This window comes from Muntiacus reevesi, chromosome 3, assembly GCF_963930625.1.
Source record: "Muntiacus reevesi chromosome 3, mMunRee1.1, whole genome shotgun sequence".
Taxonomy (NCBI): Eukaryota; Metazoa; Chordata; class Mammalia; order Artiodactyla; family Cervidae; genus Muntiacus; species Muntiacus reevesi.
The window spans coordinates 107,037,967-107,052,405 of record NC_089251.1 but is presented as its reverse complement, the minus strand read 5'-3'; the positions used below and the strand labels follow the sequence as shown (position 1 = coordinate 107,052,405).

Genomic DNA, 14,439 nt, shown 5'->3' with positions numbered 1-14,439 from the left:
GTGTTTGTGCTGGTCTTGCCAGAACCTGTGAGACGCACGGCTCAGAGACAACAGGAAACTGGCCCCGGGCACACAGCTGTTATTAGACGCACAGCTTTGTACCTTTGAACCTTCCGTGGGGCCCAGCTTTCTTTTCATTGCACCCTCTGACTCACGTTCCAACTCCCGGAGTGTTTTCTTCTCTGAGCCAAACAGTCCCAGTTCATTCCTCAAGGGCTGGGAGTTCCCAGCCCCGTCTGCATATCAGTCCTCTCCTGGGACATGTCACCCTCCTCCCCGACTAAGTGGAACCCAGAACCGAACAAACTCCACCCCTACCGTGGTGTGACCCCCATCAGAAAAAGACATGGTGAAACCATCACCTCCCTTGTTCTGCACATCACACCTCAGTTAATGTGCCCAAAGATCAGGTTTGTTCCTTAGCATCCCCAGGCCCAGATCAAGATTTCTGGGGGCCTCGTCCTTTTCCCCCCACTTTTTAATGAGTCCTGCTGGCTAGGGAGGGTAGGATGGGGCTGGCTCAGCCCTGCAAGCCCCAGCTCCCAGGTGGGACGGCTACTGATCACACCTTCCTTTCCAGCACAGACACCCCCGCCCCCTCTGGCCGCTGTGGCGGCCGCAATGACACCAGGTGAGCGTGTAAAGCCAGACCTAGGCCAAGCCGGGGCCCTAGAGAAGCTAATGGATGGAGGGGAAGGCAGGATGAGGGCGTGGTGGCTGGGCACCGCGCACTGGCCGCCCCCGGCCCCTTCCTCTTCATCCTCACTAGGCCTGGCTGTGGCCTGCCCACGTGTGCTCTGGTGGTTGCATGGTGTGGCATGCCGGCTGCGTGTGGGGTCCGCGCGGGGGATGGGTGAGGCCGCTGCCACGGAGCCCACGTCCCAGGTGTGCTGTGATGCGTCCACCGTGCGTGCTCTGGGCCCTTGCTGAGCCAGAAACCACCGGGCCCGACGCGGAGCCCCAGAACCCCGTCCCGGCTCTGCAGTGCCCGTGTGCCCCCGGCATTGTCTGCCTGCCTCTCTGACAGCCCCCCCTGCTCCCCACAGTGCCCCAGGTCCCCAGAGCCTGCACCGAGGCAGAGTTCGCCTGCCACCGCTATAATGAGTGTGTGGCCCTGGAGTTCCGCTGTGATCGGAGGCCTGACTGCAGGGACATGTCTGATGAGCTCGACTGTGGTGAGGGGCTGTCTGGGCACACAGTGGCCTCCACGTCAGCCTGGGGCGGGGGTGCCAGGAGGGTTTGCTGCAGGCCAGGGGGAGGTGGGCAGGGACCTGGGAGGGGTGGTAACAGGGTCAGGGGCCTGGGGACGGGGTGGGGAACAAGGGGAGAGAATCCGCCCCTGCGTGCCAACGCCCAGCGGGCTCTGTCCACAGAGGAGCCAATGCCCACGCTCAGCTCCCAGCCGCCCCCTCTGGTGGCCACCCCACCGGTACCAGTCCAGCCGGAGGCACTCCCCGACCAGCAGCGCCCAGCCACCCCGGTGCCCCAGGCCGCGCTGCCCAGCCCAGGCAGGCCCGTGCCCTGCGGGCCCCACGAGGCCGCGTGTCACAGCGGGCACTGCATCCCCAAAGACTACGTGTGTGACGGGCAAGAGGACTGCGCGGATGGCAGCGATGAAGCGGACTGCGGTGCGGGCCGGGCGGGGACGTGGGGCGGGGGTCCGGGTGCGGGGTGCGGGGAGAGGCCCCGGAGGCCTCTGGCTGAACCCTGGCCACGCTGTCCCCCAGGCCCCACCCCGCCCTGCGAGCCCAACGAGTTCCCCTGTGGAAACGGGCACTGTGCCCTCAAGCTCTGGCGCTGCGACGGCGACTTTGACTGTGAGGACCACACCGACGAGGCCGACTGCCGTGAGTGTCTGCCCCGCTGACCGCGCTCCTCGAGCCCCGACCCTTCTCAGACGGGTTTGTGCGCCGTCCCCCGGCTGAGTGCTGGAGACCCTGGGGACAGACTTGTAAGGTCTCTCTCTGATGCTGAGCTGACCTTTGTAGCAAGCACTGTGGCTAGACAGCTGGTGGTTCTGTCTCTTCATTTATTTGTTACCGTTTGCCATGTATGCTTGGGTGGGGGTCAGATGAGTGGCTCAGTAGGCTTGATAAACCAGGGTCCCTTGATGGTGGACGTGTGAGGCAAAGTCTTCCCTTTAAGGCCCTGGAGGTTTTTCATCTAGAGTTGGTTCTGTGTTATTTGTTCCTCCGTCTGCAGCTTTTCATTCATGTAACCATTCAGCCATCCACTATCTGTCCATCAGTCTGACATCCCTTCTTCCTCCCATCCACCTATCCACCTACCACCCACCTATCTATTCATACATTGTTGAGCTGCAAAGGCCCTCATCTACCTGTTAATCCAGTGTCCTTCCTCCTGTCCACTTCACCATTAATTCTGTCATGAATCCATCTGTCCACCTGTCCATCTGTCCAGCATCCTTCCTCCCATCAATCTCTTCTCCATCTGTCCACCTGTCATCCATCCACGCATTATCCTTCTTGCCAGTTCCCCATTCAGCTAGCCTTTCATGGAACCAGCATCTTTCCTGCCTCCTGTTCATCTGTCCAGCCACCCTTCTCTCCACTGGCCACCCATCCATCTAGTCAGTGTGATAGATACCGTGACAGTTAAGTGGGTGAGCCTGGAGAGTCAGGACCACCTCAGGCAGCATCTTGCGTGTCCGATCCCATGAGGCGAAGGCTGGGGCCTGGTAGTCCCAGATTGAGGCTAATGGAAGCCTTGCTCTATGACCCTGGGTCACAGTTTGAGCAGGCTGACTTTCTAAACGTCTTCAGGTCCAGCCTCTCCTCCTCGCCTCCCCTGCTGTCCCCGCTCCGCAGCAAACCCTGGAGGGAGAGGGGCAGCGTGGTGCTGCAGACTGGCAGAGTTTTATGCCACCCCTCTGCGACTCCAAGCTTGCCTGACAACACAGTCCCTTGAGAGGGAGAAGTAATTGAGGGTTTTAGTTGAGAAGCCCTTCTCGGAGGCCTCTGCAGGGCAACAGTCCAAGGAAAGCCACGTCCTTGCTGACCGAGTGCAGAACAGACGACGTGAAAGGGGGGTGGCCCTGGGGGCTGGCGGGATCTTGGGAGGAGCAGTAAGTGGGTCCTCCTGGCTCCGCTGAACTCCCCCTCTGTGACTGGGCGGCCTCTGCTCCTACACCCCTCTGCCGTGCCTGTGTGTCTGTCTCAAGCTCCGTCTCCCTGAAGAAGAATGTCAGTTAGCATCTACTAGAGATGCCTAGCTGGGGCCCCACCCTGGGGCCGGGTCAGCTCCAGGCCTCTGGATGGCTGACCGGCCAGTCCATGGATGGCTGTCTCGGGTCAGTTGGCACCCCTGGGTCCCTTAGAGAGGTGCAGAGCAGCGAGATCTGGGCTGCAGCAGGCCCTTGCTAAAGGCCTTTCCACTAGACAGAAGTGCCCAGGTAGCAGCCGGTGTCCCAGGGTACCGGCTCCTGGGGCCGTGCCTTGGATCTTGTGCGTCTCTGGTGGCTGGATGTGGGAGGAGCTGCGTGACTGCCGCGCCGGGGGTGACTGTTTCAGGGGATACAGGCGGACTGTGTTGGACGGATGACTGGGTTCCATGACACTCTGGGCAGTGTTGTGGTGGCAGAGTCTGGGCCTGGTCAGGGGACCTGTGTTGTCATGCAGGCAGGACGAGAGTGTGATCCTGGGAACACCCAGGGAAGGTGGGCAGCCTGGGCTGCCGGGCATAAGTAGGCGGGCTTGGTGTGGTGGGGGGGGGTGGTCCTCCCTGAGGGCAGTACCTGCTGCCCACACCACCCGGCTCTGTTCCCAGCTGTCAAGCGCCCCGAGGATGTCTGTGGGCCCACCAAGTTCCGCTGCGTGTCCACAAACACCTGCATCCCGGCCAGCTTCCATTGCGACGAGGAGAGCGACTGTCCGGATCGCAGCGACGAGTTCGGCTGCAGTGAGCGGGGCGCTGGGGGGCGAGCTCTGGGTCCCGGGCCCCTCCCCGCAGTCTCCCCCTGGCCCCCTCCTCCTCCCCACTCTGTGCCTCCCACCCCTCACTCCTGCTCTTCTTCCCCCAGTGCCTCCCCAGGTGGTGACCCCTCCCCAGGAGTTGATCCAGGCTTCCCGGGGCCAGACGGTGACCTTCACCTGCGTGGCCATCGGCGTCCCCACCCCTATCATCAACTGGAGACTCAACTGGGGCCACATCCCCTCGCATCCCAGGTGCGGCTCTGGGTCCCGGCAGGGGGCTGGGGCTGGAGGGGCGGTGCGGCCAGCGGTCCCGGCCCGACCCCTGCCTCTTGTCTCTGGGGGGCCCACCAGGGTGACAGTGACCAGTGAGGGCGGCCGCGGCACGCTGACCATCCACGACGTGAAGGAGGCAGACCAGGGCGCCTACACCTGCGAGGCCATGAACGCCCGAGGCATGGTGTTCGGCATTCCCGACGGCGTCCTGGAGCTCATCCCGCAGCGGGGTACGGCGCACTGGGGCAGGCGGGCAGCAGGCACGGGGCGGGAGCCGGGCTTGTCCGCCGGGGACCGGCTGTAGCCCACTCCCGTGCCGCCCCGCAGGTCCCTGCCCCGACGGGCACTTCTACCTGGAGCACAGCGCCTCCTGCCTGCCCTGCTTCTGCTTCGGCGTCACCAATGTCTGCCAGAGCAGCCGCCGCTTCCGGGACCAGATCCGGCTGCGCTTTGACCAGCCCAACGACTTCAAGGGTGCGCTGGTGGGCGGCAGGCGGGCACCGGGCTCCCGCGGGCTCAGAGGGCAGACAATCGGGAACGCAGCATATGCCCTGGACAGATGGAGCCAGTCCAGGGAGGCACACGGGGCTGCTGAAGAAATGCCGGGCCCTGTAGGAAAAGCGTTTCAGGGGGAAAACAAGCTCTTTTAGGAGAAGTGAAATCTACAGCTGATACCTGTCTGCATTAGGTGACGAAGAGGGCGGGCTGTGGAGTCACATCCGGGTTCAGACTCTGACTCTGACCCTCACTGCCGTGAGCCCTTGGCCAAGTTAACTATCTAGTGCCTCAGGTTGCTCATCTACAAGACGAGGATAAAATAAAACCCCCCGGGTTGTTATAAGGACCTGGTGGGTTAACATGCGTAAGCCACTCAGAATGGCGCTTGGTCCGAGGGAAATGCCCAGCTCCCTGCTGCCGCCCCCCGCGCCCTCGTCCTGCAGGGTGGAGAGGCAGCAGTGGCCCGGAGCGTAAGAGCCCAGGCTTTGGCATAGTCTTAGCCTGGAGCTGACTTCTTGATGCACCACTTACTACTGCCCATGTGGCTTTGAGACTCTTGGCTTCTTTGGGCCTGTTTTCCCAAATGTAAGCCAGGCAGCTGGACTCAGTTCTCTCGGACTCTGGGAGGCAGGATGGCAGCCTAGACATCAGACAGACCTGGGTTCAGGCACATTTCCATTATCACAGAAAATTCTCCTGGATGGTTAGTGCTGCCCTAGAGATCTGGGAGGATGCTGCAGAGAGAATTCCCGTGTGTGTGTGTGTGTGTGTGTGTGTGTGTGTGTGTGTGTGTGTGTAGGACACAGCTGGACCCAAGGACCCATCATAGTCACAGGAACAATAACAGCTATCTAGTTTTTGAGCACTCCCTTTGTGTTCCACTCTGTTTTAAGCACATTTTATCGGTTTGCTTACTTTAGCTCCCTGATAACCCTGGGATGCAAGCCACTGTTGCCCCCATTTTACAGATAGAGAAGTTGAGGCCTTTGCTCAGACTCACACACCTGGAGGGTGGTGGAACCAGGACTTGGGCATCCATTCTTCAGTGTTGTGTAGCTTTCTACTACCCCCAGAGGGCTCTTCCAGCCCTGACAGTCCAGATCTATTGGCAAGCAAAGGCTCTGAGAAGTCCTGCAGCAGAGAGTCCCCTTGCCCTTTCCTTGACCCTGGGGTTCCCAAATGGTTCCCCCATCATTCGGCACCTTTGGCTTTGCCTGGGGAGTGCTTTGGGAAATGCTGCTCCAGGAATTTAGGAGGGGAAATAAAAAACAACTTGACTTTTATTTGAGTTTGGGAGAGAGACTGACGTTCCCTCTAAGTCACACTTCTTGCAGAATTTTCCGTCTCTCTGGGCTACCACCCGGGTGGCTGTCTCGGGCAGGCACGTGCGTGGCACTCATCCCTCCCCTGTGCCCCCCAGGCGTGAACGTGACGATGCCCGCGCAGCCCGGCATGCCACCCGTCTCCTCCACCCAGCTGCAGGTCGACACCGCTCTGCAGGAGTTCCAGCTGGTCGACCTGTCCCGACGCTTCCTGGTCCATGACTCCTTCTGGGCTCTGCCCGAGCAGTTTCTGGGCAACAAGGTGAAGGGGCCGCCCTGGGTGGGGAGGGGCCCAGTCCCCACCGCGTCCATGCCCGGATCCTGCCTGGGCTCCACTCCCTCTAAAGCTGGGAGGGGGGCATCGGGGCAGTCTCTGCCTGGGAGAGGTGTCCTAATGCCCTCGTTCATTCAGGGCAGAGTCTCTGCCCGCTGTGGTCAGGATGGGAGAAGAGCTGATGCAGCTTTTGGAAAAGCCCTCCTGGACCACTCCCCACGTCTCAGCTGGGCTCGGTGGCCCCCTCTGGTCTCCCTGGGCACCTTTTAGACAGTATCTTCCCCCAAACTGGGCTAAGCGCCCCGAAGGCAGAGCCCAAGTGCCGTCGTTTTTGCTTCCCTGTGCCCACCCCCGTGCCGGGCACACGGCACGGGTGACGCAGAGTGAGGGAGGATCGGGCATCCAGCGGGCATCGCGTGTGCCCGCGGCTGCCCGGCCTGACCCGCCCGTCCCGGCCAGGTGGACTCCTATGGCGGCTCCCTGCGCTACAGGGTCCGCTATGAGCTGGCGCGCGGCTCGCTGGAGCCGGTGCAGCGGCCGGACGTGGTCCTTGTGGGCGCCGGCCACCGCCTGCTCTCCCGAGGCCACGCGCCCACCCAGCCGGGGGTTCCGAACCAGCGCCAGGTCCAGTTCTCTGAGGTACGTGGGGCCTGCTCCCTCGGGGCTGGCGGTGGCGGGGGTACGGGCTGGGCAGGTTCTGATGCACGACCCGCCCCCCTGCGCCCCGGCCTCTGTTCTCCACCCAGGAGCACTGGGTCCACGAGTCCGGCCGGCCGGTGCAGCGGGCGGAGATGCTGCAGGTGCTACAGAGCCTAGAGGCGGTGCTCATCCAGACGGTGTACGACCACAAGATGGCCAGCGTGGGGCTGAGTGACGTCGCCATGGACACCACCGTCACCTACGCCACCAGCCACGGCCGCGCCCACAGCGTCGAGGAGTGCAGGTGCCTGACCCAGCCGGGCCGGGGACCCCAGAGGCCCTGGCAGAGGTCGGGGAGAGACCTCCAGGCTTCGCGGTCCCTGCAGCCACAGTCTTGGTTCTGTCCCCGCAGATGCCCCATCGGCTATTCCGGCTTGTCCTGTGAGAGCTGTGACGCCCACTTCACCCGGGTGCCCGGGGGGCCCTACCTGGGCACCTGCTCTGGCTGCAACTGCAATGGCCACGCCAGCTCCTGTGACCCTGTGTATGGCCACTGCCTGGTGAGTTATGCCGTCTGGCACTTGGATACTGGCTAGGGGCAAGGGCTGGGTGGGAGGTTCCGGCTGAGAGTTCTTTGTGCCTGCATGCTTAGCACAAGCCTCCAGAATGACTGCTGTGGCTGCCACGCAAGTTCTCGTGACCTCTGGATGCATTAACAGACATATTATGTCCAGATAAGGGAGGTGAAAGTCCTACTCTTCACTCTAGTCAGACCAATCAATCCTGGAGAGTATGGTGTAAAACATGGCCCTAAGCAGGCCATTCCTAAGAGGAAGGAGCCTATAAATCTTACATTATTTCTTAGGAATGATGGAGGGAGCTGGAATTGGGAGCTGAGAGAAGGTTTAAGCAGGGAGAACAATTATCTCCAAGTCCCAGAACAGCTGTCAGGGGTAGGAGGATCCGCCTCCAGAGGGCAGAACTGGCCAATGGGTGCGGATTGGAAGGAGGATGTGGGTTTCAGTCAGTACAGAGCAGGTATTTGGAACTGTCTGTGGGACAGGCTGCGATGTGGGGTGATAAAGGCCCCGTCAGGATAGAGCTGATGTTCCCCTGTGTGCAAAGCTGTGGGGTGATTCCTGCACAACCGGGGACACTGATCCAGTCGGCCTCAGAGGCCCACCCTCCCGAGCCCCGTCTGGTCCGGTGTGGTCCCACGTCGTTGTGGGGGGCCGGGACACAGGACTGCTCCGCCAACCTGAGCGCCTCCTTCCCCTTCCCCCCAGAACTGCCAGCACAACACGGAGGGACCTCAGTGCAACAAATGCAAGGCGGGCTTCTTCGGGGACGCCACCAAAGCCACAGCCACGGCCTGCCGGCCCTGCCCGTGCCCGTACATCGACGCCTCCCGCAGGTCAGACCCGGCTCGGGAGGGGCAGGCGGGGCGGGGGCGCAGACAGGGGAGTGGGCCTGGGGCATCCTCTGGGCAGGGAGCGGGGAGACCTGGTTTCGGAGGTTCCCCTGGTCGATAAATTACCCTCGGCCCCTTGACCCCTCTGGGCCTGCCTCCTTTTCCCTACAACGGGCCCCTCTTTCTTTCCAGTGCAGCAGATCTAGAGGAGGTGGGCCTCGGGACTTCCCTGGGGGTCCAGCGGTCAAGATTCTGTGCTTCCTCTGCAGGGGGCCTGAGTTCAAACCCTGACTGGGGAAGTGAGATCCCACATGCCTCACAGAGTGGCCAAAATAAATAAAATATCTTTAGAAAAGTAAAAACAGGACAGATGGGCCTCGTGGCCTGCTGTGTCCCTGTGGACAGAGCGGGTCTGTGAGCGCTGGCCCGGCCCCTCGTTTCAGCCCTGCCCCACATCCCATCCGCCTCATCCCCACAGGTTCTCAGACACCTGCTTCCTGGACACGGACGGCCAAGCCACGTGTGACGCGTGTGCCCCGGGCTACACGGGCCGCCGCTGTGAGAGGTGAGCGAGAGCCCGCAGGGGCCGGGAGAAGCAGGCCACAGTGGGCGGGGGGCCTGGGAGCGCCTCTGACCACCTTCTGTCTCTCCCAGCTGTGCCGCCGGCTACGAGGGCAACCCTATCCAGCCCAATGGGAAGTGCAGGCCCACCAGTGAGTATCGCACATGCCATCCGCGGCACTTTCCCAGGCCGCCCGCCCCCAGGCCCGAGGCCCTGGTCCAGCACAAACTCCCCCTGATCCTTGGGGAGCACCCCACACCCCCCCATTCTGTCCAGATTATGTCCATCTTGTTCCCACCTTCCCTGCCAACACCAACTTTGCGTCTCCAGACCAGCAGATCGTGCGCTGTGATGAGCGAGGCAGCACCGGGTCCTCTGGGGAGGCCTGTCTCTGCAAGGTACGCGTGCCCTCCCCACCCCGCACCCCGGGGGCCCTGGGTTCCGGCCCGCAGCTGGGAGGAGGAGGAGGGAGGAGGCTGCATCCTCTCCCTGGCTCCTTGGCCAGTGGGTGGTGGCCTCCGCTGCAGGCTGATAGGTCTGGCCAGCTAGACTCCCCCCACCCCTCATGAGAAGTGGCCCAGCGTCAGGAAGAAGCAACTGGTTTGACAGGCAGGTGACCTGGGTTCCAGGCTCAGGTCCATCCTTTGTGTGACCATCGGACCTTTGCTCTGACCATGCTTTCATTCCACGTTGACACGATGGCGTAGCTATTAGCATCACCAATTCAAAGGTGAGGAGATGGGAGCTCAGAGGAGGGAAATGGTTTGCCTGAGATCGGGAGCCTCAGGTGTCTACAGAACAAAGAAGTGGACAGATTTGGAAATCAGGCACTTTACTCCCACCTTCCATCGTGGAGTGGATCAGCAAGCTGGTCACCCCATGTGAATCATTTCCCATCCCTGAGCCTTGGTTTCCTTGCGTGAAGCATGGAAATAGCCCATCCCTCTCAAGGGACTTGAAGAAATTAAATGAAAAAACAAAAGGAATTAAATGAGGCGCTGGTTGAGTAGAAACCAGCGCGGTGCATTAAACAGACCATTAATAATAGCAAGAGTTATTTTAAGCAGGACTTCCCAGGTGGCACAGTTGGTGAAGAATCCACCTGCTAGGCAGGAGACCTGGATTCGATCCCTGGATTGGGAAGATGCCCTGGGGAAGGAAATGGCAACCCACTCCAGCATTCTTGCCTGGGAAATCCCTTGGACACAGGAGCCTAATCAGCTACTTACTGTCCATGGGGGTCACAAAAGAGTCAGACACGACTTTAGTGACTGAACAGCAGCAATTATTTTCACCACTTGCTATATTTCAAGTCTAAAATTTATTTGTGAGCTCCCTAGCAGCCACAGAGAAAAAAGGAAAATGATTGGTCTTATAAGCTCCATTAATTGCGAATTGTTGTTCACATGGCGGCCAGCCCTCCTAAGCATGCTCTTTCCAGGGCTCCCCCTGGCCTTGGGTTCTTGTCTGGAATGTGGGTAGTTTAGACCGGAAGCTGCAGGCAGCACCCATCCCCCGCCCCGCCCCTGCCTCCCGTGGGCCAGCCTGCAGCTCCCAGCTCTGTCCCTGCAGAACAACGTGGTGGGGCGCCTGTGCAACGAGTGTGTGGCCGGCTCTTTCCACCTGAGCGCCCGCAACCCCGACGGCTGCCTCAAGTGCTTCTGCATGGGCGTCAGTCGCCAGTGCACCAGCTCCTCCTGGCGCCGTGCCCAGGTACCTAGGCGAGGAGGGGGGCTGGCCAGACGGGCGGGACCGCCGAGCCCAGGGATGGGTGGACCCGGGGCCGAGGGGCAGGCCACGGCCCCCATCCCGGCCTCTTCTCCCGCCTCCATCAGGTGCTAGGGGCCTCCGAGGAGCCCACTCGGTTCAGCCTGACCAACCCCGCGGGCACCCACAATGCCAGCGAGGGCATCTCGTCGCCCTCGCCCGGGGAACTGGTCTTCTCCTCCTTCCACAGCCTGCCGCCTGGGCCCTATTTCTGGAGCCTCCCTTCACGCTTCCTGGGGGACAAGGTGGGCAGGGGCTGCCTGGGGCCTTTGGGGAAGGGGAGGCGGTCCGAGCCATGGCAGGACCCCACGGTGGGGGCCCCAGCTGAGTGCCTGTCCCCCTTGGGTCCCAGGTGACCTCCTATGGCGGAGAGCTGCGCTTTACGGTGACCCAGCGGTCCCAGCCTGGCTCCGCGCCCCTGCACGGGCAGCCGCTGGTGGTCCTCCAGGGCAATAACATCGTCTTGGAGCACCACACCTCCCAGGAGCCCGGCTCGGGCCAGCCCAGCACCTTCACCGTACCCTTCTGGGAGGTGAGCAGCGCCGTCCCGGGAGACCTCCGGGGGGCTCCCTGCGCCCCTCACTCGGGCGTCAGGACGTCAGGGACTGCAGCCCACACGCTCTTTCTTCGGCAGCAAGCGTGGAAGCGGCCTGACGGGCAGCCGGCCACGCGGGAGCATCTGCTGATGGCCCTGGCGGACGTCGACACCCTCCTGATCCAGGCATCCTACACCCAGCGGCCAGCTGAGAGCAGGTGTCCGGGGCCAGGGCGGGAGGACAGGAAGGGACTGGGCGGTGGCTCCAGGCTTAGCGGTGCAATGTAGGGCAGGTGGACTGCCAGCTCTGCCGCTTTCCGGCTCTGCGGCCTTACTGTGCCTCATTTTCTCACCTGTGAAATGTAGATGGTAGGGCTTCCCAGGTGGCTCAGTGGTAAAGAACCCGCCTGCCAATGCAGGAGACGCAGGTTCGATCCCTGGATCGGGAAGATCCCCTGGAGAAGGAAATGGCAACCTGCTCCAGTATTGTTGCCTGGGAAATCCCACGGACAGAGGAGCTACTGTTCATGGGGTTGCAAAAGAGTAAGACACGACTTAGCAAGTAAACAACAACAGAATGGAGATTCTAATAGCTCCTCTATCATAGGGCTTGTCTGAGGTGGAGTTCCCAAGGAGCAAAGCCAGAGATGGGGATTTGAGTCATTGGCAAAGAGAACCTGGGAGGGAAGGAGACAGGAGGAGGAAGTGGCCAGGCAAGGGAGAGACCAGCCTGGGTCTCATCACCACGGAGCCCTGCAGAGTCATCCTGCATGAGCCACAGGGACCTTTGTACCCTGGGCCGGTCTGTCATTGGTCCCCCTAAGGGAGTAGGTTGGTGGGACCTCTCCCCATGAGGAAGGCTCATTCCCTGGAGAAAGTTGCGGGTATAAGCCTTTCGCCAGTCCTTGCGGCTGCTGAGGGATGGACACCCAGGTAGAGAGAGTTGGGCGGGGCCCCCGTAGCATCTCGGCAGGGCTGCTGGGAGGATTAACGAGGTGATCACGCGTAGGGCCCCAGGGATTGCGCATAGGTACAACAGGAGTGCTCGTTCACACCGGGGTCCTTGCCACCCCCAGGGTCTCCGGCATCAGCATGGACGTGGCCGTGCCCGAGGACACCGGCCAGGACCCTGCGCTGGAGGTGGAGCAGTGTGCCTGCCCACCTGGGTACCGAGGTCCGTCCTGCCAGGTGAGCCCGGGTCCCACCCACCCGTCCAACCAGCCCCCTCCACGGCGGTGCTCCCCGGCTCCTCCTCCCTTAGCTCCCCCACCTCCCCAAGCCCACCCCGGCCATCCGGCAGTCCCTATCCAGAGCGGGCCCTGAGGAAAGCCCCTCTTGCTGTGCCCAGGACTGTGACGCAGGCTACACACGCATGCCCAGCGGTCTCTACCTGGGCACCTGCGAACGCTGCAGCTGCCACGGGCACACCGAGGTCTGCGAGCCCGAGACGGGCGCCTGCCAGGTGAGCCCGCCCCCCGCCTTTGCCTCCTGCCCCCGGGGTCTGCGGCCTCCAGGCCCAGCCTCGACCCCATGGTCTGCCTGCCCCAGGAATGTCAGCACCACACAGAGGGCCCCCGGTGTGAGCAGTGCCAGCCCGGGTACTACGGGGACGCCCAGCGTGGGACACCACACGACTGCCAGCCGTGCCCCTGCCACGGAGCGCCCGCTGCCGGCCAGTGCGTCCAGCCCCTGCCCACGCCTGCCCCTTCCCGAAATGCCCAGTGCTCTGTCCCAGATTCCTTTCCTCCCAGGCCCTCCTGAGAGGCAGTGGCCTTACCGCTTCCTCACTGTGTCCCTTTGTATGAGATACACTTTCCTCTCTAGGCCTCAGCTTCCTCATCTGTGAAATGGGGATAATGAAGTAACCCCCCCCACCCCCGCCCACACACATCCCTTGGCCCCTACTGTGAGCATGAGATGAAGCCACGGAACTCAGCGCAGACCCTGGCACATAGCTGGCTCTCAGGACGTGTTAACTCACGTGGCCCCTCCTCCTCATCCTGTCCCCACTGGTCCTGAAGGAAGAGCCACTGACCTTCTAACTGGAAATTCGCCCCCTACCTCCGCAGAGCCACCCACACTTGCTTTCTGGACACAGACGGCCACCCCACCTGTGATGCGTGTTCCCCAGGCCAGAGCGGACGTCACTGTGAGAGGTGAGGGCAGGGTGGGGAGTTTGCAGGAGGGGTTGTCCCTGGAGGTGGGCTGGGCCTGGCCCTCCTGAGCAGGAGGGAGCAGAAGCCCCCCACTCTGCCTCACACAGGCCCCCAGGGGACAATCAGCGTCCCCCACCCCACCCCCGACAGCCTGAACGTTTCGCCTGGCATTTGAGACCCTCAGAGATCTAGACCTGCAGTTCGCTCCCAACTCCCAACACTCCAATCCCCAGTGAGGCCAAAGTCTTCCCAGAAACCCCATTCTTGCTGAAAGTCCTGGGTTTGAGGCCTTGGACCCTGCTGATCTCACTGGTTCCATGGCCTGTGGCCTGTCCCTGCCCCTCTTCTCCCCCTACTTCTCCATCTGTGCAATGGGTGAGTTAGGCTAATTGATTCGTCCGGCACTCGGAGGTCGCCGAGTCCCGTTCAGGGTCCCCAGCACAGCCCAGTGGTTCTTCCCTCCATTCACCAGGCACCTTCTCTCACCACAGGTGTGCACCAGGTTACCACGGCAACCCCAGCCAGGGCCAGCCCTGTCGAAGTGAGTAGGCTTGGGGAGGCTTTGGGGATCCGGCCACTCTGGGGATGGAGCTAGGACAGAGCCTTTTTTCTCCTCCAACATAGGGAAAGTGACTTTACCTCTCCGAACCTCGGCTTCTTTACCTGTAAAATGGGGGTGGTAAAAGGCCCAGCCAACCCCAGAGGGCGTCTGTGAATGTGTCCAATGCCTGCACGTGACGGGTGTTCAGAAGCAAACGGGTGGAGCGTCAGATGCCCAGAGGGTGGTGGGAATGGGGATGCTTGGTGGTGAGTTTGGGGTTCCAGCTGTGGCTTCCCTCCGCCTCAGGAGGCGACGGCCAGTCGCCGGAGCAGATCGGTTGTGGCTGCGACCCCCAGGGCAGCGTCAGCAACCAGTGTGACGCTGCTGGACAATGCCAGTGCAAGGTTAGTCCCAACCCCGGCCCCGCACGAGGCCCCGAAGCGCGGCCGAGACGGTCACCCGGCCTTCCCTGCCGCCCTGCCTTTGGGTCTGTCCCTGCCCCCCTGTCCTTGCGGGGCCTGTCCCTGCC

At 61.9% G+C, this 14,439-nt stretch overlaps 1 protein-coding gene across 5 annotated transcripts in view; it reads left to right on the top strand.

Annotated features, from left to right (window-relative positions):
• The window catches only part of HSPG2 (heparan sulfate proteoglycan 2), a 106,837-nt gene that overhangs the window by 44,466 nt on the left and 47,932 nt on the right, over positions 1-14,439 (top strand). For 3 of the 5 annotated variants that reach the window (XM_065930005.1, XM_065930006.1, XM_065930003.1), the window contains exons 7-32: positions 581-631; positions 1,047-1,175; positions 1,374-1,628; positions 1,728-1,847; positions 3,787-3,918; positions 4,040-4,184; positions 4,284-4,435; positions 4,533-4,679; positions 6,124-6,287; positions 6,759-6,938; positions 7,046-7,242; positions 7,351-7,498; positions 8,225-8,352; positions 8,828-8,914; positions 9,004-9,062; positions 9,242-9,309; positions 10,484-10,624; positions 10,747-10,923; positions 11,031-11,210; positions 11,313-11,431; positions 12,290-12,401; positions 12,562-12,675; positions 12,762-12,889; positions 13,283-13,369; positions 13,861-13,910; positions 14,217-14,314. In XM_065930005.1, coding sequence (XP_065786077.1) covers positions 581-631; positions 1,047-1,175; positions 1,374-1,628; positions 1,728-1,847; positions 3,787-3,918; positions 4,040-4,184; positions 4,284-4,435; positions 4,533-4,679; positions 6,124-6,287; positions 6,759-6,938; positions 7,046-7,242; positions 7,351-7,498; positions 8,225-8,352; positions 8,828-8,914; positions 9,004-9,062; positions 9,242-9,309; positions 10,484-10,624; positions 10,747-10,923; positions 11,031-11,210; positions 11,313-11,431; positions 12,290-12,401; positions 12,562-12,675; positions 12,762-12,889; positions 13,283-13,369; positions 13,861-13,910; positions 14,217-14,314 — 3,368 coding nt within the window. The remainder of the gene's footprint in view (positions 1-580; positions 632-1,046; positions 1,176-1,373; positions 1,629-1,727; positions 1,848-3,786; positions 3,919-4,039; positions 4,185-4,283; positions 4,436-4,532; positions 4,680-6,123; positions 6,288-6,758; positions 6,939-7,045; positions 7,243-7,350; positions 7,499-8,224; positions 8,353-8,827; positions 8,915-9,003; positions 9,063-9,241; positions 9,310-10,483; positions 10,625-10,746; positions 10,924-11,030; positions 11,211-11,312; positions 11,432-12,289; positions 12,402-12,561; positions 12,676-12,761; positions 12,890-13,282; positions 13,370-13,860; positions 13,911-14,216; positions 14,315-14,439) is intronic. The other 2 variants (XM_065930008.1, XM_065930007.1) reach the window with 1 other exon arrangement.